Source organism: Sinocyclocheilus grahami, unplaced genomic scaffold (genome assembly GCF_001515645.1).
Source record: "Sinocyclocheilus grahami isolate Dianchi unplaced genomic scaffold, SAMN03320097.WGS_v1.1 scaffold715.1, whole genome shotgun sequence".
In the NCBI taxonomy this organism is placed as follows: domain Eukaryota; kingdom Metazoa; phylum Chordata; class Actinopteri; order Cypriniformes; family Cyprinidae; genus Sinocyclocheilus; species Sinocyclocheilus grahami.
Genome location: NW_015505894.1, coordinates 79448 through 105813, shown reverse-complemented (window position 1 = coordinate 105813; position 26366 = coordinate 79448). Strand labels below are relative to the sequence as shown.

At 37.0% G+C, this 26366-nt stretch overlaps 1 protein-coding gene across 4 annotated transcripts in view; it reads right to left on the bottom strand.

Annotated features, from left to right (window-relative positions):
• Positions 1 to 19278: 19278 nt before the first annotated feature.
• Positions 19279 to 26366, bottom strand: part of LOC107560226 (NMDA receptor synaptonuclear signaling and neuronal migration factor) — a 35160-nt gene continuing 28072 nt past the window's right edge. For all 4 annotated transcript variants that reach the window (XM_016244341.1, XM_016244343.1, XM_016244344.1 and 1 more), the window contains 2 exons: positions 23309 to 23384; positions 19279 to 22846 (listed from right to left, as the gene is read on the bottom strand). In XM_016244341.1, the coding sequence (XP_016099827.1) occupies positions 22749 to 22846; positions 23309 to 23384 (174 nt within the window). In that variant the 3' untranslated portion in view covers positions 19279 to 22748. The remainder of the gene's footprint in view (positions 22847 to 23308; positions 23385 to 26366) is intronic.

The following is a 26366-nucleotide window of genomic DNA, read 5'->3' as shown; positions in this document are numbered from 1 at the left end:
CTTGTATGATTTATACTTAGCTGCACTGAAATACAGCAGGTTACTATTGTAGTGCAGTTAAAACTCGTTTTAGTGGCACAGAATTTTTTTTCTTTCATTAAAATAAATCAATAAATGCGGTTCCTTTGAACTATTAATCAAACAATCCTGAAAAATTGATGCTTTCTGCAAAAATAGAAACAATATTGAAATAGCAAAAAAAAAAAAAAATCGAATGATTTCTGAAGGATCATGTGACTAAAGAATGGCTGCTAAATATCTTTGCCACCATAGGAATAACTTACATCTAATATATCTTAAAATAGTTATTTTACATTTTAATGACATTTGACAAATTTACTGTTTCTACTGTATTTTCTATCAAATAAAATGAACGTAAGAGACTTTTTTCAACAAAAAAAAAAAACTTTGATAGGTAGTGTACATGGATCAGTGTACAGCCTTGCTCCATTTGCTTTATATTTTGGACTATACTATTTTCTTACTGTAAAATAGAACCGTCTCATCCCCAGGAGCCCAGTTTGAAAACACCCGGTCTAGCAGACTCTTTTCATCTTTTCTACAGTACATTCATTTCCGGTAGAGTCTCTGTGAGGCTGAATACACTGGAAGCAGGAGTATGATCAATGTAACGCTCTGGTTACTGGTTCACCTTTACCTGAGACAGAAAACTGTGTTAACAGCACAGATCTCGCACCAATTCAACTATTATTATTAACAATAACAGTTCGTGCATAAGGGCTCGCAAGATTTCAAGATCCCTGGTAGCCTTTCGGGCAGGCATTCTTCAGAGTTTGGTCAACCAAAATGAATTAATTAGCTCGAATAAAAAAGATATCGGCTGAACTTCACAGTGAACAAATCAGCATGATTGAAAACCTCAGTGATTGTATTTTTTCTTCAAATAACAAGTCAAGAGAGTAGGGGTGCAACGGATCACAAAACACATGGCTCAGATCATGGTTTTGAGTCACAGATCTTTTTTGGTGAGCAATAAATAAATAAATAAATGTTTAACTACTTAAGTGTCACTAGCCCACCTGTGGGCCCACTGGGGCTCTTTTTTTCCGTGGTCTCCCCCCCCCCACCCATCACATATTTTAGTAAGCATCAGAAATTATATATAATTTGAAAGCTTAAAACCTCAAAATTCATACTGTGAAAACCATTGTTAAACCGGATATTGCTTTACCATGGAAATGGTACTTTGAATCTTTTGGCGGTCTCCTCCCCCTTAGTGGGCGGTGTCAAGTGTCATATTACAAAATGTATTATGGTCTTTTAGAATAAAAACTTTTTATAATCTTGACAAAATACATATCATTGGAAATTTTGTGATGTGCGTAACATTGACAGAAAAAATTTGACATTTGTGACAGAAAAATGCATTAAAAAATTAAATGGAGTTTGAGTCATTGGCTTGTTTAGTTAACACTCGAAGGTGATTGGGCTCTCGGGCGAGATCCCAATTCGTCAGTCACTGACGTAACGTTGAACGTGACTGACTGAATGGGAACCTCAATTTTTTATATCACCTTCAAATATCTTATTTAGACATATGGCTTTAATTTGATAGCAATTTTGGATTTAAAAATACTTTGCAAAATATTTATTTTATATCAAATTAAATAAAATTAGTACACTGCAAAATTAGTAAAGCTACCATTAACAGAATTACCATTAGGCTACACATTACATTACATACAAGTAGAAGGCTTAATGAATCTCACCACTTTAGCAGACAACACGTGCAAGTACAAATCTTTCATATGGGACACACTCATACTTTCCAGAAATGTCATAAGACCTTGAAGGCAATAATCAAGCATTTTATGAGATGTGCTCATCTACTTCGCGTGCTCATCTACTATGAGTTTAATGTTGTGTGTCCTCCTGGAGTGATAGCAGTCTGATGTTCGTTCAGCCCTGCTGCCTCTGACCTTCTTACAACCCCCCACCCGAACAAACACATCTACAGGACACTGGATCCTCGGTGGGGTTCACGCGCTTCCCACAGCCTGTTATGAGAGTCATGAGCGATGGAAACCATTCAAATGTCAGAGCTCTTGCCATAGTGTGCATAACACAACATAACATAACACGCTAACACACAAACATATGGAATAAATATTATTTTAAGGCACCACAGAGAATAGTTTGTGGGTTATGAGTAATACACACTTTAATATCCTACCGTAAAAAGGTTTATTGTGCTCGGAAGAGGTTTCTGCTTCAGTAAGGTGCAGCTACATATTCTCAGCAGAATAAAATGAATTTATAAGGTTAATGGAGTGTGAAATTTAGGACAGGGAAGTGACTAAAGGACGGGTCACAAAGAAGCAACAAATCTGAGGAGTTTAGTGCACATCCCTGATATACTAGCCACGGTATGAGTCAACAGTACTTTTGCAAAATATAACTTCACATATAAACATTCACATAAACATGAGTAAGTGTAATCCATTAGGCTAATAAGAACATGAAATAATCGAAACATGAATTTCATCATGATGAGACATGTTTACAGCAGCTATAAAGTGTAGTAAACATCAAATCATTGATGTGACCCTGGACCACAAAACCAGGCATAAGGGTCAAGTTTTGGAAATTGAGATTTATACATTATCTATGGCTGCTGAAAATCTTTGCCATCATAGGAAAAACTTACATCTAATATATATTAAAAGAGTTATTTTAAATTTTAATGAAATCTAAATTTTAATGAAACCAGGCATAAGGGTCAATTTTTTGAAATTGAGATGTATACATCATCAATGGCTGCAAATCATTGATGTGACCCTGGACCACAAAACCAGGCATAAGGGTCAATTTTTCGAAATTGAGATTTATACATAATCTGAAACGATGTATAATATTTGGCTATATTTGGATGAGATACAACTATTTGAAAATCTGGAATCTAAGGGTGCAAAAAAATCTAAACATTGAGAAAATTGCCTTTAAAGGGGTCATCAGATGCAAAATTACCTTTACAAGTTGTTTGAACATAAATGTGTGTTGGAAATGTGTGTACACATCCATCCTATAATGATAAAAATCCACCCAGTGTTTTTTTTAAAAATCCTTATTTTAAAATCCCCTTTCTCAAATCAGGCTGTTCTGAGATTCATGTCAGAACGACGTAGTTCTGCACAGGCCCCTCCCACGATAGTTGATTGACACTAGCGTCTTACCGTAGACCCGCCCTGAGTGAGCTGTCATCAGTCCGCCATTGTGCCAATCCGGTGCAGGGGAAGTCAAGAACGTCTCCGATTAAGCGATTGAGGTGTTTTGTTGTTGGATGTAATAATGAATATAGCAGTCGTCATTTACTCCCGACATCTGAGCTGCTGAAGACGCAGAGGATTAACATTACTTTCTTTTTGATGGGAATGCGCCGAGCCCAATCTGCCTAAATTCATCTATGTTCGCGTGAATCATTCGTGATCCAGCTTCATCAACAGAAGAAGTGAGTATAAGGGTTTTTTATGAATCTTTGCAAATCGCCTTTCCTAATAACGTGCTAGTTATGCTGGGTACACACCACAAAATAATCGGGCTGATTTTGGGCCGATTTCTCCCCTTCCAACAATCCTAGGTAATGTCCCGTTTATCTCGGTGGTTCTAAAGATTATCTTATCAGATTTTCTGTGGTGTGAGGTGTGTTAAGAGTAGGGATGCTCCGATTGATCGGCTACCGATCACTATCGGCCGATAATCGCTTTGGGATGATTGATCGGCAGCCTCTAAAAAGGCAGATCTCAAAAAAACGATCTCAAGCTGATGGCGCTGCCATGAGAGGTTTGGCACGACATGCAGAGGCACCGTCTCAGTCTCTGTCTGGCGTGGGTGAAATAATTATAATTATAATTATAATTAAAGACACAGGAATTGTCACTTGCACAATCGAGGCAGTGTTACATCGTCACTAAAGTTTATAAATTGCATTTCTGTCAGGACCACTATTGTCAATATAACTTATGATTAGCATACATTTTAGGTTGGAGGAATGGTTCTGTCCTGGGCAAACACTCCCTGCCCATTCACGCAGCTTAGCATGGATAGGAGCAGGGAGAGCAGAATACCCCCCCTTGGGTAACAGAACAGAACCAACATTAATGATAAATGTAGCAGATACCATTAATGTTCAACGTGATTATTTTAACAACATGATTCAGTGGTCTGACTCAATGATATATTCACTGCCAAGTCCTGACTGGATGAGAGGAGGAGCTGGGGATGGAGGTGGGTGATTAGTTCCTGAGCGAAGCGATAGCTGCTGAATAATGACTGAAGGGACCTTATGAGTGTCAGCTGATGCAAGCTTGACTAACATGGCCTGCCAGAACTATCACTACGCTCCATTACTTTTTAATTCTTGCCCGTGTTTAACCATTCAGTGCTCGCGCACTCTCCTGGAGACAGTGCGCTCATGCACACTCGCAGCGCACATACATAATGCCAGGTTCACATTACTCCGTTTGCAGTGCAAATGTGGTGCGTATTTTTTCCGCGCTCATGTTAACGGATTAATTAAGCGTGCACACTGCACACGGTTGCGGTCTGGCAGTGCGTTCTAGGAGCGGTGCGTCTGCAGCAGTGCAGAGACCGTTTCCGCACCAAATCTATTTTTGCTGCGCTGCAAGCGCTGAATTAAAGTAACTTTACCACATTGTTTGCGGTAAATATGAACATGGATTGACACGAAAATGTAGTAATTACACCATAAATGCATATTATTACAGTCTACTGTTTTTCACATTCAACACATATGGCTTGTTGGCTAGGTTTAAAGGGAAAGAGCACTTTTAGATAAACAAGGCAATAATAGATGGCACTTGTGGAGGTAGGAAAACAAAGTTCTTTATGAACTGCACCATTGCTTGTAATAAAGATTTCAATGCAAAAGGAAAGGCAGTAGAGCTGACTATTTCTGTCAATGGTAAGTTTCTGATAACGTAAGAAAAATAGTTTAAATGTTTTACCACTTGCTTGAGCAACTTAATATACAAGTCTAGAAGTAAATGCAAAAGTAAAAAGCATTGAATAATGTGTTGCTTATATTTATTGTGTTTAAACATGTCTGTGAAAGATTGTATTACTGTACTGTGTAAAAAAAGAATCGCAATGTTGAAAAAGCATTTTCATTGACAATGTTTGGATTTGAAATCAAAATAATGGATAAATGTTGTGTTTGTGGTAAACAGCCACGGATCAGTAGTGGACTCCTGTGTGAAAGCTGCTTCCCCTCTCACAAGAGTCACCTAAGAGGGGAATTCCCCCCATTTTCAAAAAATTAAATTCAGGCCCTTAATAAATGTCTAAAAATCTTGATTGGAGTATCACTATAAATAGTTATAAATGATAAAAAAGAAGGCTTTAAAAAGATCAGTATCGGTGATGATCGGTATCGGCAGATACTACTTTCTGAGATCGGCGATCGGCCTCAAAAATCCTGATCGGAGCACCCCTAGTTAAAAGTGACTGAATCTGCTCGGAAGAACGTCGGAGGCACCCCGATCGCAAAGCGTAAATATTCAACATGTTGCATATTTACGATCAGAAATCCTGATGTGTGGGGAGGGGACCCCGAGGACACCACACACTATAGGAGCAAACCGGTTAAATCTAGGATTTTTTGTCCTCATGTTTGTGGTCTCTCACATTTTGAAGATCTTATAAGATTTTAAAAATCTTTTAGTGTGTACCCAGCATTAGTTAGCCAGTTTACACAGTCTGCTGACTCTGCTCGTCACCCCACGGAAGAGAGGGGCGGGGTGAGCAGAGCACATTAGCATTTAAAGCAACATGGACTAGAAATGGCTTGCTGAAAACAGAGCTGATTTTGACAGAGTAAAAAAGGTGTTTTTCCATTGAGAAATGTGAACCAAATTATGTTATAGACTTTTCATTAAAACCCTAAAGAATCATGAAGAAGCCTGGCGAGCGAGACTAGCATCAGTATAACCCAGTTTCCATTTCCATTAGGAATACATTTTGCTTTCCAATGGTCTTCTGTTCAGAAAACATCATCCCTACTTAACAAATTGTGCAATTTGTATTCTCAAGCCCCTGGGAAAAGATTAATTTGTTCACTTAAAATTGACCTCTAATTTGCTGACCACATTTTAAAGTGAAGGTTTCGGTGCATCACTGGACCTCAGCGAACAGTAATTTGTTTTCCGGGAAGGGTTGATGCTTTATGTGGGCGTAAATGGTGCTGTGCATTATTGTTGTTTTCTGCAACTGAAGTGCTGAAATGACAGACGATTTACAGATTTGCCAATAGCAGGATGAAAGCTGGCCAGTCACAGCATAATATGCTGGTCTCAATAAGGCCAGTTGTTATCTGATGACTACAAGTAACTGGACTGGACTTGAAATAAAACATGAACAAAGTGGTTTAGTACTTCGTAATGATTTAGGGAGAAACTGGTGTTGGATCTTGAAAAAATTTGCCTTTATTATTATTATATACTCCACACTACACAAATTTCATATAAACATACATCTTTTTAATGACATCCCAACATGCATAAACACTAATTATGCAATGCAACCTTGTCCCAGAAAAGCTTTGAACAAGCAAGCGGGCAGTTATTTGTAGCCCTGTGATCAATACTAATCTAACAGTGTGAGGAGAAAGAGAGCAGGAATCTGGGTCAATGATAAGGAAATAGACAGAGATGCAGGAACGGAGTGGAGCGCTAGCGTTTATGCAAAGAAAACCTGCCAGGTCAAGATGAAAGAGGGTTGGAGGAAGGACGCAGAAATAGATCGACACAGAATCAAGACTCTTTGACTGAATGCTCTTGTTTATAGGGTGAGGATGCATTAGGCCAAGGCTGGAGCTAAAATAAGCACTGCCCTCCAGAGAGTGTGGGACAGTAATCTGTCTTAACATTGATAGTCTAAAGGAGAGCACTGATAAGGCTAACATTGTTGCAGTCACGCTTCTTACACCAAAATCTTTTTAAATAATTACATTTATTTTTTAGATTAGTTACAAAATTTTCTTTCCTTCTTAATATACACTAACGTTACTGTTTAACTGTGAGGTCAATTTTTACAATGATTTTGAAAGTTGTCTCTTATACCATTTATATGATCAAAAATAGAGTAACAGAATACACAGTAATATTGTGAAATTTTATATATATATATATATATATATATATATATGTGTGTGTGTGTGTGTGTGAGTGTGTTATTACCCTAGTTATATAAATTATTGTCATCTTAAGTCATGTTCATTTACACAAATTTAAAATATTAATGATGTATTACTAAATGTAGAAATTAACATGAATTAACAATGAACAATTTTGAAAGCTTTTAATAATGTTGATTACTACATTAATTAATGTTAATGGATTGAACCTCTTTGTATTGCAGAGTATATTATATACCAAAAAAAGAGAGAGAGACAGAGAGAGAGAAAGAGTGAAAAAATTAAGATTGTCTGACAGTGGTTAAGACAGTATACGTTCATCACTAAATAGGTCAACTCTGATGGCTGTAAAAGGAAGTGAAGGTGGCATTTTTGATTAACATCATTAATGTTTAATGTTCCGTTTTATGTATTACGCATAATATCAATAATGTGTAATGCCCAATGATCTGTTTAATGTCAAATTCTTAATGTTCACCAAACATGAAAAGTATTTTTGATGATTCAGTTGCAGCGGTTTGCACTTAAGCTCCTTCCCATAATATATAGTGTTATTCTTCATGTTGTGTTTTATTGTGATCGCAAAAAGCGGAAACTAATGGAATCAGATAAAGAATAACGTAGGCAATTAAACCAGCTGCATAAAGGAGAATACTTCTAATATGGCAGTGTCTGCTCTATACTGAGGACTGTATCTATATACTGTGTGCTTGTGAGTAATTTTGTTGCTTCTAGGTGAGCAGAAAGTGAGCAAGGTGGGATGGATAATGAAAATAGAAGGGAGTGGTGTAAACGACAAAAGCGATGATGAAGAAACTCAACCTCAGGGCAGAAGATCAGGAGAAGGGTGAGATGAAGTGAAGGATGGCAAAAGGAGTGAATGTGAGAAGATGAGAACAATGCAAAGATGATAAATTAAAGACAAGATTGAGGTAACATGAGCTATACGTTCAGCTCTCATGCACACAGACTGATGGGTAATGAGGTGGATAGAGAAAGGGAGGTGGAATTAATAGTGGCCGTACTTGCTGGAGTGAATGTGTGTGTTTAGAGATAAATGAGCTGTAAAGCAGAACAGATATGAGAGCCTTTCATCAGCAAGGAGACTGAAATATAAAACATAAGCAACAACACAGAAACAGAGGCCAAGAGAAAACAAAGACAGGGGAAATATTATGGATGGTAGCTCCTGATAAAATAAATAAATAAATACAACTAAATTAAAAAAAAATTTTTAATTAAAAAACAAAATAAAATGAAAAAAAAAATCCTGAAATAAAACAATACATTTAATTAAATTAAAAATCTAATGAAATAAAATAAAATGACAAAATTAAATCATTTAAAAAAGAAAACAAATGAAATAAAATAAAGTAGTGCTGTTAAACAATTAATCGCATCCAAAATAAAAGTTTTTGTTTACATAATAAATATACACAGTACACACAAATATATTATGTATATATAAATACACACACATGCATGTATATATTTAAGAAAAATATGTTACGTTTATATTTGAAATATATTTAGATATGATATAAATTATATGAATATAGATATATACATGTAAATATTTTCAAAATATATGCTGTATGTGTGTGCATATATACAGTACATAATAAAATATACACAATACACACATATATTATGTAAACAAAAACTTTTATTTTGGATGCAATTAATCGTTTGAAAGCACTAAAATAAAGTAAAATAAAAAATAAAGTGAGAAATAGAATTGTGAAGGTTGGTGAAGTTCCACAAAAATGATGGATTGTTTTACAGCAGCATCAAATGTACATGTACAGCTATCCACTGTAATTCCGACAATGATATTTTTAACTATACAGGGCTCCAAAGTAGCAGAAATACACAAAACTACATACAGTTGCTTTAAAGACAGGACAAAATACTGAGCAATATCAAAAGAGACAGGAAGGACTGAATGAGAAAGCTCAGAATGGAGTATATTAGAAGACACATAACCGTGAAGAATACATGTGCTCTAATAAACAGCTTCAGTGAACTACGTCATGAGAAAGTAACCCTGAAATCGATGAGGTTCCATTACACTTCAAATGAAATCTCTGAAATAAAATACCAGCTGCCACCAAAAGCTCACAGTCCTCCAAGGAATGAAACAATGTGTGACAAACCGAATGACTCATGAAGCTCAGCCAGCCAATAAAATGCAGACATCCTTTTCATAATGTCTTTACGATGCTGTGCCATGACCTTTCAGCAGAAAACCGGGAGAGTTTCTGTCCTGGGGTCCTATTATCTTTGAAATAACCACCATCACTGTCATGCTTTATTAATGTCCCAATATGAAAAAAACATACACTATAAATTTTATAGAACCCTACTATAAAGAATCACTATAGAACCCTATAGTTTCACAGCACTAAACACCTTATCTTCCTATCTGCTAATTAAAGCACCAAGTTTGACAATCCAGCTCAGGCAGTCGTTGCAGTCACCTGTGGCTAGAAAAGAAATCTGCTGCTACAGATGTGAGCACACGCTGCGTCTTCTCTCCTGATGCCGTCACTCCTTGAGGACTCAAATTAGGTTCTTTGAGAAGCAGAGTGTACATGTAGACTGTAAAAAACAAAAAATAGGTCTTCTATTACGCCACAACCCATTTAATGTAAATGCAAATCTGAAGCACGTTGAGCCTGATATCAGTTTACCCTTCATCTATGATATTATGAGGGGGAAAAAATCTGATTGCACTAATGAACAAGCATTCATTACTGCTGGACAGCTTTGATGGACTAAGATGGATCATCTTCTAATTGCTTAAAAGTCTTATCAACACCACAGAGGTCCACTGCACAGATTATGTTGATAAGACATGAGAAACTAGAGAGAAGGAAGGAGTGAGAGACAGAAAGAATAGACCTACCTTTTGAGAAAGGGCATGCTGTTTGGGTGAATATTGGACTTGTATTCGTACAGACGGGTTTCACCCTTTTTGACAGGGCATGTCTGGGTCGAGATCTTCAGGCCTCTCTCATCCTGACATTCAGAGAAACGCCTGCCACTAGCAATCGCAACTGTGACCAAGTCAGCTACACTTTCAGACATAAAAGCAATGTGTATACTAAAAAGTGGGTTGGCTGCACTACTTGAATCTCTCAAGAGAGATTTTGAATTAATTTAATACATATTGTATTGAATTCTTAAATTTTAGTACTATTAGTCATTTTATGGATAAAGGACGCCAGTAGTAAAGCATTTTTTAAAAGAAACTGAGCATTTGTTTAATACTGTATCTTACTGTTCAAAAGTTTGGTGTTGTTTTTTATTTAATTTTTATGAAACAAGACTCTTATGCTCAGGCTAAACTTATAAAAAAAAAGCAATATTGTGAAACATTATTACAATTTTAAATACCAGTTTTCAATGTTAAAGGGGTCATCGGATGCCCATTTTCCACAAGTTGATATGATTCTATAGGGTCTTAATGAAAAAAATTTCTCAATGGTAGTGTAAAAAACACCTTTTTTACCCTGTCAAAATCAGCTCCGTTTTCAGCAAGCCATTCTAGTCCATGTTGCTTTAAATGCTAATGAGCTCTGCTGACCCCGCCCCTCTCTTCCCTAAAATTTCCATCAGCTACTCTATTCAAATCATTTTAACATGCCAAGAAAAAAAATTCTTAATATCATTGTAGAAAACAGTCATGGTTATTATTTTTGTGGAAACTGACTTTTTTCAGGACTCTTTGATGAATAGAAAGTTCAAAAGAAAATATAATCTTTTTTACATTATAAATGTCATCCTTGCTTAATGAAAAGTATTAATTGTTTTCATTAAAAAAAAATTTTTTTTAAAGGCTTTTGTCAGAAAAATGTTTACACATATTATTTCTTATAAATACCCAGTTGAAAACTGTACTTAAAATTATGTTTATATTGTATACACCTTCAGATTTGGATCTTTTTACTGTTGTATTAGTGTAAGAAAATCAATAAGGCCAAACAATACAGTATTTAAGTGGCTAAAATGGCTTTGAATGAGAAGGCCATTTTTTATTCCTGAATAACCAAAGCTAACTAAGCTTTAATAGTAAAGTTTTCTTGGAACATGTCCATATCTAAATAATAGATTTTCAGCCTTCTACTAAAAACTGCCCGACACTCTTTCAAATTATTAGAGTTTTAGTAAACTTTCATTTTTAAACAGTCAGCTACTGACATAACAGCCATTCTCAGCTATAGAACTACAATAAAACACTCTCAGCATTTGCTATCCCTCCGTCTGGGTCACTCCCACTCGCTCATGGCCTGATGTGGAGAGACGTGGCTCTCCCACTGAGACAAACGCAAGAGTGTGAAGCGATGACAATAAACCTGACGTCCCTGCTGGTCAAGCCTAGCGTTTCAGTGTTCTCTCTCATGCTGATACACGTGTTTTAGCATGAGGCCACGTCAAAAAACGTGTTACTCAACTAGCTGAACGACCATTTTAAAAACAAGTACATGCGTTGCGGGAACACAAAGTAGTACAACCTGTGTTATTTAGTTCAAATGCCACTTATGTAACATACCGTGCAGATGCCACAGGTGTGCTTCTATTCAGCAGTTCTCATCCATTAATGATTCACTCCTATAGTTGCCATCAGCACATATTTTCACCTCTACTAAGCAGCAGGCCTTGACAACACATTTATTGTGGAGTTTGTAGACCTACATTTGAAATGTTCAATGCTCAGAGGAACACAACGTGCTGAGGAGACTTTTTAATGTTGAGACACCATCCACAGATAAATGAGAAGACAGCCTCTTAAAATTGAGAGCAATTACTGTAGTCTGATTAGGTAAATTAGGCCAATCAGTAACATGATAGCATCAGTTGATGACGAAAAAGAAGTGCATCATGGATAAACCAGCAAACCTTAGGAGGGCGAGTAAAATAGAAGTCTGATTTGCTATTTTTCTGATTAACTAGGTTAATAACTGAACCACTTGCTGTGCAATCCATATTAGTAAAACAACAACAAAACAATTGTCTATGCAGACATCTCAAATAATACAAATGGTGTTTGGGATAAAACACTGAAGCTGTGATTATTTTAGAATATCATGCATAAAATGTCACTACAACCTGACAAATATTATTGACACAGATGTCCTGAGAAATAACACTCTGTCTCAGTGACAGCCTGAAGCTCCTGAGTCTCTAAACAGAATAAAAGAATCTGACAGCAGCCTACGTGTGATTGTTTGTCAGTCAAAAAAAGATGGTATACGTTTGGGGTAGCCTGTCGGAAAAAGTCACTGGTTTTGCGATTTCTTTTGCTGCCACTAGGAGCCAAATCATTTACACTGCTTTCAATAATGTACTTTCAAAGGAAGACTGTGGTGAAAATATTGCCCCATACAATTGCAAGTGCAATTCTTTCAGCACATTGGTACGAGTTAAACTGAGGTATGACTTGAAATCATTTTTGGTAATCAACGTGTATATAATCCATAGACTGGTCTATTTAATCTGACGCGACTGAAAACAAAGTATGCTCATTTTACAACTTGGCTGTTTTAGTGTTTGCCAGTGTCAACAAAAAGTATTCTCGTATCTTCATAAATTTAAAGGTCCCATATTGTCAAAACTGAAATTTCCTGGCTTTTTTCATGATAACTGAGGTCTAGGGGCTATTTACCTACCATATAAGTTTCAAAACAGTCAGTCCACAGTAAAATGCACACAGCCTGCATAAAGTAGCTGTGATTTCTCACGAACCATTGTGACTTCCGTAAAAAAAAGTTGACTTCAGAACTACACAGTCGCTGCCATCAGTCACCACCCCGAGCACTGCCCACCGTCCCACACTCTTAAAAATAAAGGTGCTTCAAAAGGTTCTTCAAGCGATGCCATAGAAGAACCATTTTTGGTTCCACAAAGAACCATTCAGTCAAAGGTTCTTTAAAGAACCATTGCTTCCTTACCTTTTTGTAATCTGAAGAACCTTATTTCGCCACAAAGAACCTTTTGTGAAACAGAAAGGTTCTTCAGATGTTAAAGGTTCTTTATGGAACCATTTAGACAAAAAGGTTCTTCTATGGCATCGTGAAGCACCTTTATTTTTAAGAGTGCACTCTCCTTTTGCCAAACCCCCAGACAACATCGCGTCCAAGACATTGCTGAGCAACAACAACACGGAAACATATCGAAAAGGTTAACTTCAACCACAAACCAGATCAGCCGACCTGTAACATTACACTCTCACTCAAAGGATGGACGATCTGACAGGATTGTTACTATGAGGTCGATTACATCTAACATTTATAGTAAAGACAAACTCACCGTGTCTATCTATTCATGATGATGTATATACATTTCAATTTCAGCAGGAAACTATTTTTACAGCTACATTATTGTTCCAGCCACAATTAATCACAACAATGTATATACAATTACAAATGATTATATATAAATTGTCAGTTTGTTGTTTTACACACATGCACACAGACATGATTTCAAATATATTGAGATGCATAGACATATGGCAAGAAATCTGTAGATGCGCCCATAACAACAAAAGACAATACTTTATTGAACCTTTTCTGATAAGAAGTGTGCAGCTGCAAACGCAAGCATTTTTGATGATCGTTTCTGTCCAGTCTGCTCGTTTTATCGAGTTTAACCACAGCTGTTGTCGTTTTTTTTGTCTGGCAGTGGCAGCACATATGCGATCAAATTTCTAATTTGAGGCTGTATTACATCGATTCTGGCACCCAACATCACAACAAGATGATATTTTAAGCTCCTTATGTAGCCGAATCTGCACTGGTTTGAATGGGCCACCTCCAGTCGTTTTGCTGCCTCCAGCTAGCGCTGTGACGTCAGCTGACCCTAGTTACCTGTGGTTGGCCTGGCCGTGCGTCACTCAGAAAACAACAGGCCAATCAGAAGAGAGGCTTATGAATATTAATTAGACAGGCCAAAATCGACCTGTTCTCAGCAGAGCTCCTGAGAGAGGAGCTGTAAAAATATATTGAGATGGTTTTTGGTACTTATACCGCAAAGATATATTCTTAAGGACATCAAGACTTAAAATAAAACTCCAGAAAGGTGTAAAATATGTGACCTTTAAGGCTGAACCACTGATGTCACATGAACTATTTTAACAATGTCTTTTACTACCTTTCTGGGCCTTGAACGTGGTAGTTGTGTTGCTGTCTATGTAGGGTCAGAAATCTTTTGGATTTCATCAAAAATATCTTAATTTGTGTTCCGAAGATGAACTAAGGTCTTGCAGGTTTGGAACGACATGATAATTAATGTAATTAATGATATAATTTTTAAGTGAACTTATCATTTAACTTAGCTTTAAATTTCGTCCTCAAGCAACAGCAGTGTGAAAAAATCAGTCGGGTAAATGATTCAATGAGTCACTCATAAAGAAAGTCACTTGTTGTGTTGCTTTTTTGAAATGAGACTGCCTTGATGACATGCAGTTGACGAATGCAACCTCCAGAGGGCACAGCCTTCGAAATAAGACACAGCTAATGACTCCTTCATAGACAGTATTGTTTTGTTCTTGAATGAATCAGTGTTTTTTATAGGATTGGATAAATTCTTGATTCAATTATTCAATGATGCCACCTACTGGTGTAACAATATAAACTGCAGAAGGAATCACTGAAAAGTAGACTAACATCCCGTCTAGGGTTGCCACCCGTCCCTTAAAATAAGGAATTGTCCCGTAGTTAAAGGTAAAATGATGCGTCCCGTATTGATTTGATTCAAATCAATACGGGACGCGATTTGTCCCGTATTTTATAAAGGCCAACACATATTTGAATAAACAAATAAGTATTTTGCACTGTTTATAATACTAATAGCAATTATAATGAAATCAATTTGCTTTTGGCGTCTTTGTTTCCATAGCGACGGAGTCTCCAGGGGCCAGTTGCATAAACATAGACACTATGTTAAGACTGTGTCTTAGGAACTAGTTTGACCAACTAGCAGTTAGCCAAGAGATAATCAGTCTCACTTTTCTGAATAAAATTGGGCCAATCTACATTTTTGTTATTGACTTTAAACAGTTATGACCAGTCTAGAAGAAAACAAATTAGATGGCTTAATTTTTAAGACTTGTCTAAGCAGTTTATGCAACCGGCCCCAGAACACGCGCCGTTAAAGCCCTTTCACACGAGCGCAGCATGCAATAAACCTGCACGGTTTAAAACAAATCTAGAGCTCACATCTGCCCTTTGAACACAAGGCTCTCCAAATGTAGGGCTGAATGGGAAAGTTATTGATGGATCTGTCCAGTAACTAATAATGAACGTGCAGTTTGCAGAGAAGCTTGCTCACGGTGGACTGTCTGACTTAAAGGGACAGTTCACCCAAAAATGAAAATTATGTAATCGTTTACACACCCACAAGTTGTCCCAAACCTTAATAATTTTGTCATGAAGGGCAAAATTAGCTATATAGACCAAAATAATTTTTTGAACCAGGCTGTAAAGTTGGGCATTTTAACATGGGGAGTCTATGGTATTGACTCCCTTTTGCAGCCAGCCTCTAGCGGCCAGTCGATGAATTACAGTTTAAGTCACTTCCGTGTTGGCTTCAGGAGAGAGAGCGGGAGGTTGCCGCTTGGGTTAACCAAACAGTTTCTGGTTCCCAATGACTCTTGATAGTACTTTTTTTTTTTTACCTTACTATGGAAGTTACAACCAGCAGCTGTTTAGTTGAGACACATTCTTCAAAGTATCTTCTTTTGTGTTCAACAGAAGAAAGTACTTTATGCAGGTTTAGAACAGACACATCCATGCTTCTAAAGGTATAGGCCTATTGTTTTATTAAAATTGGGATAGTCTGTTAATATAATATTCCATTCATTATCAGAGCTTGGTAGACATAATTATTATATATTTTTTTAGAAATGATTAGACAGATAAAATAATATATTATAATTAATGTTAGGCCCTATTTATTAATTTATCATTGATATTAGTCATAAATATATACATAATAAATAATCATATATGTCATAAACAATTTGGCATTTTAAAACTTTAAAAAATGCTAGATTGTTTAGATAAAAATGGGACAAATAATTACATAATAATGTAGTCCTAATTCAAGCAAATTAATTGTAAAAAAAAATAAAAAAAAATAATAAAAATTCATCCCATCCAGGTAACAGCTGCAGAGCTGTCAAAAAAGACTAACAATAATTAATAATCATAAATAATCACATTTAAAATAACAATATTAATGTTTTCTGCTGCAAGTTTACATACTTGAGCATGTTTTCTCATGGTTTATTGTTGAGCTATGAGTTCCTCACTGATTATTTGTGTCCTTTTTTTTTGTGGTCGTGAATGGGTGTCCCTTATTTTGCCTCGCTGAAGGTGGCAACCCTAATCTTGTCTAGATCACACAAACGAAGTGAAAAGATCATAAAATCAGTAGTCTTGGAATGCCTCATCCAAATTCAACAAAATTCACTAGGTCTTATTCTTTGTAGCAATTGTTAATCTTATCTCTCGCTAAAAGTAAGACTACAATCAGAGCGCTGGCACAGCAAGTAACCAAGCTTTTTACTGACAACTGCAAATATTCACTGTCATCAGTTTGGTTCATTATCAATGTGCACAGATATCACAATGGTCCCCCTGGTCATATAATGTGACAGCAATAACAGCAATACATAGAAAATCTCAGTGGAGCTCTTCTATCTACACACCAGCCTCCACAATCACCTGTGGCATCACGGCATTATTATTATCACTCAGTGAAGCAGAGCGGGGTCTAGCGTTCTCTAGTTCCACATAATCATGATGGATGCACTGGGGCAATGCACCCGACAGATCCCTTCTCCCATCAGTACACATTCTCCTAATCACTTCAGACACCAAGATGCTCAAGCCAGTCACGCCTAATAACCCAACTAGAAATAGATGATGCAATGTTGCCTCTCTCTTCTGTGAGTGAGTGTCAAGCAGTGATTGCTGTATGCAGTAGGAAAAGTCATGAAGCTTTGCTTTCCTCAGCTTGGATTCAGTCACTTTATTATTGCAGCCGTTGGTGCATTAGGTTACAGTCCATTGCACTGCAGCATGTCAATGCCATAACCCAACAAAAGTCATAGCTGCTCTCCTTGTACACCCAACTGCTCTGCTTGCATCTGCTGCTGCCTAAGCCTGAATGATCTTTACGGTTTATATCAGTTCAATCCAATTAACCTTCAAGCTGCAAACATCTGAGACTTTCGGTTAACCCTTATTTTAGCATGCAGGCATGGGGTGTGGGAAAATTCAGACAAGGAAAGGTTAATCTAAGCCTCACGATTCTGAGCAGAGGACTGCACCTGCAGAGCCAGAGCTGGAAATGGATAGTTGATAGCATGTGGGAGTTGATAGTAAGAGAGCCATAAGAGCAGAGTGCTTCATTAATCTAATGTTGCCGACTCATTTTCTTTACATATTATCTTTGCTCTAGACCTCGTAGTGTGCACAGGACAGTATTTTTAAACCTTTACTCAGACCATTATAGAGATATATACATGGGGTTTTCAGAGAACCCAAGGAAATTTAATTAGGGAATTAGCTTGGAAAAACACAGCATTGCTTTGAATCAAGTATGATGCCACTTTAAGACTTTTTTCTACCCATATGAGTCACTATTATGAATGTATAATTTCTTCCCCATATCAAACTAACACAATGTTTCTAGAAAAGTCACATTTTCTTGTCTACTTTTTGGAAAAACACAAGAATGCAGCTTCAATCATTTCTGCCAACTGCATTTTGATTAAGCCAGAGGAAATTAATATAATGGAAGCCGAAAAAGGAAAATGATTAAAAAAATAATTACAAAATTATTCCCTGGAAGTTGCAAAATGAAGGTTGATTAGTATTGACTTTACCTTGATTTCACTTGTTTAAATAACAACTGAGGCACTTAAAGATGCACTGCCACAAAACATCAGACATTTTTACATTCCAAACACTTTTCAGACTCCTTTTCCATCATGATCAATAAATGCATGAAAGCAGTGGGTGGTCAAATATGATTTAGCAGATGTGATGCATTACAGATTCCTGGAAAGTATTTGGGTTTTACACTGTTTTGTGTAATGACAAGAGTTAAGACAGAGACTAAGTGGCATTGTGTCCTTGGTATATGTGGAGCAAATAGCAGTAAGTCCCAGAGAACGCATTCTGCTTCTCTCTGGCAGTCTGTACGTGCTTGTGTTGGTCGGAGATTGATCGCTCCTCTCTCTCTCTCCCTCCCTCCTCCATGCCCTCACAAAGAATCAAACTGCTTGACCGGCAAAAAAAAAAAGCAGAGCATTCTCTCTCTCCCTTTCTTTTTGTAAGGCTTCATACATATTCATGATAATGTTTTTAATTACACTTCCGTGTTTATATTTTCCAATTGAATCACAGAATGTTTTTGTGGTGCTGATGAGCTTGTCTGACTCATCATTTTTAATGAACAAAAACATGTAGCAGCACCAATTAAACAGTGCAAGCTGTGATTATGTCAAGAGATTTGGCAGAGTGGCCTTCGCTGCTCTTCGGGTCACTATTGGAAACAGGAAAATGAAAAAGAAAAGGAGTAAAAGAGAGGGAGAACTAAAAGGAAAGAGACGGAGGGAGGTTGTTCTAGAGTAGTTCATGCTGTACAGTGGTTTGTCCAGCATGTAATGAAAGCACATGGCAACCTTTCCCGACAGCTTTGTGTCAGGCTTTCAGTTCTGTACCACAGGGAATCTCACCGCAGTCGTTTTTCTATTACTCAACCCTTTTTGCTCATGAGAGAAGGACTACGATCCCCTTGGACTATTTGTTTCCAGCCCAGGCTATACTTCCATTCAGAGTTTGTGCGATTGTGTGAGCATGTGTGTACCAGTCTATCCATCCACTCTCCGAACCGCTTACCCTACTGTATGTAGAGTCACGGGATGTGTTGTATAAATAGCGTTTAGAGATCATCACTGATAGATTTAGAAAAAGGTAAATCTTAGTAAATGTCACCCTTTTTTATTTCTCTGGACACGGCTGGTCACATGTTCACCGAGGGAGATAAATCGCATTCAGGTAGAAGAAAGAAGACTCGAGACAAAATTCCACTTAAAACTGGGTACATTTTACTGTAAAACATGTTAGGAAACATTTCCAGTGTTCATTGCTGTGAAACAAAACAGTTGTAGAGCAAACTACCTTCCTGAATACAACGTCTCATAGTAAATACTGTGAACACTGAGCTAAAGAGATAGAAACTAGGAGCTTATGCTCGGTCCTTTAAAGTAGTAAATTGATAAGATGAGCTAATTTGCTTAAGAAATATTACCCATTTAACTGAACTAATCACTATAATGTCATATACTGTATTTGGCAATGTAGCCAGACTAAGAAAACCATACATGTTTACTATCATCACTCTTCAAGACTTTCTAGATATTGTAATACAGGCTATTTAAAGTATTATCATTGCTACTGACAATGCTTAAAAGTGATTCGTTTCACCCGTTAGGCTTTGCAGAAATTAAGTCACACTGCAAGGGTGCAAAAACATATTTCTCTTAAAAACACCATGAGCCAAGGAGTCTAATGGCGCAATCATGAAGCTATCAATCATTCAGCATTTATTCTAATCAACCACTCCATATCAAACAGCAGGACGCCAGTTTAGAGACACAGGACAAGAATAATATAACATCAACTAAAATATTGTTTTTAAAAGCTGGGAAAAAATGTTACATATGAAGCAGTGTAACAGTCCAGACATGAAAAAAAATTATATCTTGGTGTAATAATCAGGCTTCTGGAGGCATTTTCTCTTCCCAAGCAGGTAACACCTCAAAACCATACCAGAACCATTTGAATATTCTGTCGATGTTTCTCAAATTCTCTTTAATATCAGGATTTCAAGTTTGCTTTACAAACTCCAAAGGGAACTAACGGTCATGCATATCAGTGCCTTATTGATTTTAAAGTTGACTAATTATTAATGTTTGACTTAGCATCACAATAATCATTTAGTTTAACTGCTTCATATCGAGATCATGAATAATTTGTACAGTCAACAGAGAGAAACTGCTTGAAGCCTTCAAATATTATTGCCCAAAGCTCAATGACATCCCATATGTCTCTCTCCATTGTGCTGCAAAGCCAGTGGCCATGGTAAAAATGAAACGGATGCTGCTTGAAACATAAACAGCATACAAAGGTATTCAAACAGCAGCATTCTAGAAGCAGTACAGTGTGTCCTAGAAACAAAGCAGCTCATGTTACAATGTCTATTGCTACAGAAGAGATACACAAGGATGGATTAGTTAAGAATGAGACACTAATGCATGTTTCCACCAACTCTCCTTTCATTTCCTAAAACATGACGCATAACAATGAATATATCAAATGACTTTCTAATGCATTACACAATCAACACGAGGCCATACGGCATACACTAAACATCTTCTTGCAAGAGCAGGGGGGTCTTCACACCTGACATGCCAAAGACCTTTCCGCCAATCCAGATGGCTCCATGAGCCTCAGAGATCTTGCGGTTCTTATGGTTCTCATGTGCCATTGGCTCAATCAGTGACAACACACAAGAAATCAAATGCTATGTTCTATTACACCCATAGATCATATTCATACTACCTAGCAATTTGACAATCATTTTAGCATTATAGCATACAACGACTTTGGTAGAAACAGTGCAGAAATGATTACATGAGTTTAAATAAGTTTGGATAGCAAAATACAAAGCCATATCGAGACATGCAATCGTCTGAAGCGGTCGGGTTGTTTTGATTTGATCTAATCAGAACACACTCGTTCCCTGATGGCCCTACAGATACAGAGATTTTGTGCTTTATTTGATTTTCAGGGCGTCTGCATGTGTGGTCAGAGATGAAAAGAGAAAAGAGCAGCCGTCACATCTCAGTGCCCGTGTCCGCATCTCTAAAGCTAAAACACTCACAAACAGATATGCGTGATTCTTCACATGCTCTCATAACGGCAAATTTCAACTAGAGTTTTATGCTCTAAATATAGCAACATTAGGGATCTTTTTCCTGTTTGCTTCCATTGAATATTGCAATGCATACTCATTTTTGTATTATTACCCCAGAAAGACTAACCACATTGCACTTTTTCTATCTGGCAGCTTTTTATGAAATGCTATGGACGCTGCTGTTTTGCACTTATACATCCACTCGTGATGATTAAAGATTACAACTATCTACTGTTTTATCTGTTTGGTGCATCCAAAACACACCCACACACCAACTAGAGCGATTCATGAACATTTTCCTCCACAGAGAACCACTTTAAAGACTAAATGTACTATCCTGTATACTATGAAAAAAATACTAATCTTGATATTCAAAACAGGATCACAGTAACACGTAAAGAGAAATATTGCAGATACAATTGCACTTTGACTTATCAGAAATGGAAAATGATCAGTTATCCTCCACCTACAAAGAAAACGCCACAAAACAGAGCTCGACATCATGTCAAATACTTAGACGCATAGGACAAACAAACAGTAGGAGAAAATTCACAAATATGACACGATCTGAGCGTAAATTCACTAACTGAATAACATTGTCTATATTACTGTCAAAATGAATCAATTTTAAAATCTTATTCAATGTTTTTTCTTTAAGATGCTAGAAAATTTTTTAAGCTAAAGGATAGAATCTGCCGCTCTAAAATGAGCTCCGTCTACACATGCCTTAATGTTACACATACAGTACATGAGTCTATATAAATCTAAAACATCTAAACACACAAAGTTCCTGATACAGATATAAAGTGTGAGTGTTATTTCAACACCACTCAGGTAGCTCAATCATTCAAACTGAACAGCTTTCTATTGAAAAAAAGTTTTGCTTTCCTCTTTTCTCTCTATATCTAAAGATGTACAGTACAGAGGGAGGCCAGTTAAACGAATGAAACCTGAGTTATATTCCCTCTAATGAATCCTAAAAAAACACCATACTTTAACAACTAAAACAGTGCAATATTATGCTGAAAGATAAATTACAGTAGTTATTTTATAGAGTTTGAGTGAATATGTACATACAACAGATATGTAGTTCCACAGTTTATCCTGCATTTGTAAATAACCTCAAGGCGTTTTTCACTGTTAAATGGCCTTGGTTCACTGCCCCTGCTAGTTAACCACAAAAACAGCTACTCAAAAGTACTAAAAACAAATCTGTTCTTATTTTTTCTGCTCCTTAACACAGCTTTTTCAATTTTCAAAGAAACGGAACGTTATTTTCTAAACCTCTCACAGGCTAAAAGTTAAGACCTGCGGAGATCTCCCCGATTGTTTCTCTTTCAAGCTGAAAGCTCAAATGGATGGGGTGAAGACACAGCACCTAACAGTAATGGCTGCTTCCCCTCGTTACATCTGAGGGCGGAGAATTAGAACGTCTTCTCAATGTCAGCCATCCTCATCCTCAACCTCATCTTCCTCCTTCCACCTCAGGGCTTTTCCGCCCAGGCTCTCTCCGGAGGGAACGTTGCCGCGTGGGCCCTAAAGAAAGCTACCTGCCTCTTGGGCTGCTTAAACCAACGACACAATGTCACAGAAGGTCATCGTAGTCGAGAAGTTTGGAGTGCTGGCGGCTCTTCCACAAGCGGTAGAGGCGGAAATCGAAGTACATCTCGATCATCTCCTTACCTGAGTGTGGAGAGAGCACAACATTTTTAGCTCTCCTTAAAATATCTGACCATAAAATAACAGGCAGCATGCCACACATCTACCGTAATATTGAGTAAAATAGATCTACATTAGGAGGCCTTTATAGGCATTTGTGGGTGTTTTAAATACAGTTCTCTATTTAAAACAGTGCTAATTATCCTCAACAGTGCGAATCAAGCTGTGTAGAGACCATAGGGGACAAAAGGAGATGGAAGAGGAGGGAGGGGGGCAAGAGTGCCTGCTACTGGGTCCAATGAAGAGACAGAAACAGTGGGGGAAGATAATGAGGTTTTAATTGGAGAACAATTACTGTCATGTCTGTGGCATGGATGAGAGTTGGGGTCAGAGTTCACGTGGCACATGCACGTTTGTTGAAATGCATGTGTGTGTGTGTGTGTGTGTGTGAGAGAGAGTGAGTGAGTGTGTGCGCAGTACACTCACCCTGAGCTGACAGTTCCAGAGGAGACTTAAACTCAATGGCATGAGGTTTCATCAGTCTCTTGAGGTTTTGAAAAAGCTGAGGACGAGAGAAAGTTTTGCTGTTTCACTACTTTTCACAGTTCAAACTGGCAAAAGACCATCAGCATTACTTACAATATTCCCAATCAGAAACAGATATTGCAGATATATTTGCAGCTTTTTCAATAATTAATACCAATATTCAGTACTGATACCAATATTCAGATAGCAGAGGGGTTGATAAATATATAAACCATATATTTGATACCTAACATCAGGTAATAAATGTAAAAATGGGATATACACAAAATTATTTGATTATTTTATTTGATTACATACACACAACATTTAATATTATAAATAAAAATAATAGTAATTATTATGATAATTACTGGAAAAACAAATATTGTGAGTGTATATATAACAACAACAATGATAAGTATTCAATAATATAATAACTTACTGTTTTAACAAAAATATATTTTAATACTTTACATCTTTGTTTTTATTACAATTATTACAGTTATTATTATTGTATATATAAAGCAATAATAACAATACCAAGTATTTAATAATAGCAATAATTGTTTCAACTAATATATTTGTCTGTACATTTCAAAATATCCAAAAATCAGTCTATAACTGCTATAAAAATCTATAACTATTTACAGCTAAAGCAAACTCTTTTTAAATTTTGATCGACTTGATAATCTGATTGACTACTAATAGGAGCCATACAGTGATGAATGTGCATCATAAACCAGAGGAAGCGGAACAGGGCGACCTGTGGTGCATTAAAGTGAGTGTTCTGTGGTTCTGTGATTGACCTCCGCTAGAGGGGGTCTGGTAGTGTCAATGAGAATCCTTCATATCAGGACAAAGCCTGTCAGAGTGCATTAATTGCCTCCTGCTATTCCCCTCCCAATCCTTCGACTTCTGTTTCTCTGGTCGCTGTCAGTATAATCTCTCATCTCGGCATCTTTTCTAGAACCTATTCTCCACCTCTCTAATCGATCATGAAAGCCCCAGAAAGCCTCATGAATCCATGCTCAGCTAATCAATCTCTTTCCATTGTAGTGAAGCAAGGGGTCTCTGGCTCTTCAGGCCATTTCATCTTTCCTCTTTCATCGTGACACACACATATGACACAACTGTGAAAATCATAATAATTAACAGCATATTAGCAGCTGAAATCAAATTAACAACAGCAAAAGCAGGACTCATGAGGAACTGGCTCAAACTCACGGTATTGATGATGCTCAGCAAATTAGTCTCTTCCCTTTATTCAGTATAATATTACATGTGCTCAGGCAGTTGTTACAACCTTATTAGCTTTCTGGTATAGAACACACAAGACATATGGCCAGCTGCTGCTGCCTTGGCACAGCTAATAGAAAACAAATCACAGAGACAGTGTATTACAGTTATCTGATGCTAACACAACCACCAAAGCGCGCACACGGAGAAAGAAAAAAAATCACTCTTTTGAAATGGATCTTTAAAATGAATTTGATCCAGGTCATAAAACCAGTCTGAATGATTTGTTTACAGACTCGCATGGCCTACTTATGACACTTTTGTGGTGCTTTTGTATCCTTTATGAATTGTTGTTTATTGCATGGAAATGCATACAATATTTAAATTTCAGACGGGCTTGGAATGACATGAGGGTGAGTAAATGATGACAGCATTTCAATTTATGCAGGAATATTCCCTTAAATGCAAAAAGAAGGCATAGAGCTGTTGGGCTTCTCTGTGCACCTGGTCAGGCTCTATATATAGCAAGTTCACTCAAGCTCTTTCTCTCCCCTTCAGAAGTAGCAGGACAGTGCTGAGAGGACCATAGGGGAAAATTGCTAAATGCAGCGAAAAAGCCTCTTTGTTTCTTTTTTTCCCTTTACTTCAGTTATTTTCTCTCTGTAGATCTGTCTTCATAAACTGCCTGGATGAAATGTTCATGTGGCAGAAATTCTAAGAGACTCTAGTTTCGTGCACGGTCATGCGTACTTCAATCAGGGACTGTGCGCACTTCAATCAAGAGACTGCATCCAAATTTGTTTACAAAGTGTCTGTCATACAGGTGCACCACAGTGCTGTCAATGTTCAGCATAATGCTGCTGCAGAATATTAACTCTGCTTTAAAATATCTTGTGTGACTTGCATCTAGGAATACTTTGCATATAGATATGGAAAGAGAGGAGAGAAAACTGGAAATTTTCAGTGATCAGCGAATCAGGCAAAACGTGTGTTGGAGACATTACTGCACTATTTACACTCATAAATATGCATGTATGCACTCCTTTATCATTCAAAACAGTGAATGTCACATGCGAGTAAGACATCTGTTTATGTGCCTATGATTCATACATGATCTCACAGTCATGAAGCTTTCCGAATTATGAAAACAACAAGTTGAAATTTTATCTGACCATTCAGACGGCAACATATTTACAAAAATCAGATTTTAATCTGATCTCAAACCAAGTGGAGATTTGGCTTGGATCAGATTTGTCTGTATTTTGGACGTCACAATAAAGTATCACTGTATTCTTTGAAAAACCTTGAAGTAAATACCATGGTAATCATCCAATACCAAGGTAATGCCATAGTAATTTTCTGTGTGAATGGTTATATATATACACAGTTAGAATTGCAGGATATAAACTCAGAATTCGGACTTTTTTTGTACAATTCCAAGTTTACATCTCACAATTCTGAGTTTATTTCTTGTAATCCAAACTTTTTTCTCAGAATACTGAATTTACATCTCACAGTTTTTTTTTTTTACCTCCACAGAATAACAAAAATACAAATATAAGTGACGTTTTCCATCTCAAAATTATTTAATTTTCTTCTCAGTATTGTGAGTTTGTCGCAACTGCAAGTTAACATCTCACAATTCTCGCAATACTCAGAACTGCGAGAAAAAAAGTCTGAATTACATATTAGTTACAAGCCCATATCTAGATTGGCACAGCTGAATACATGTCCAGAGCTGTAGTGGCCAGAGGCTACTGTCAGTATGTGCCGCTGAGTGTGT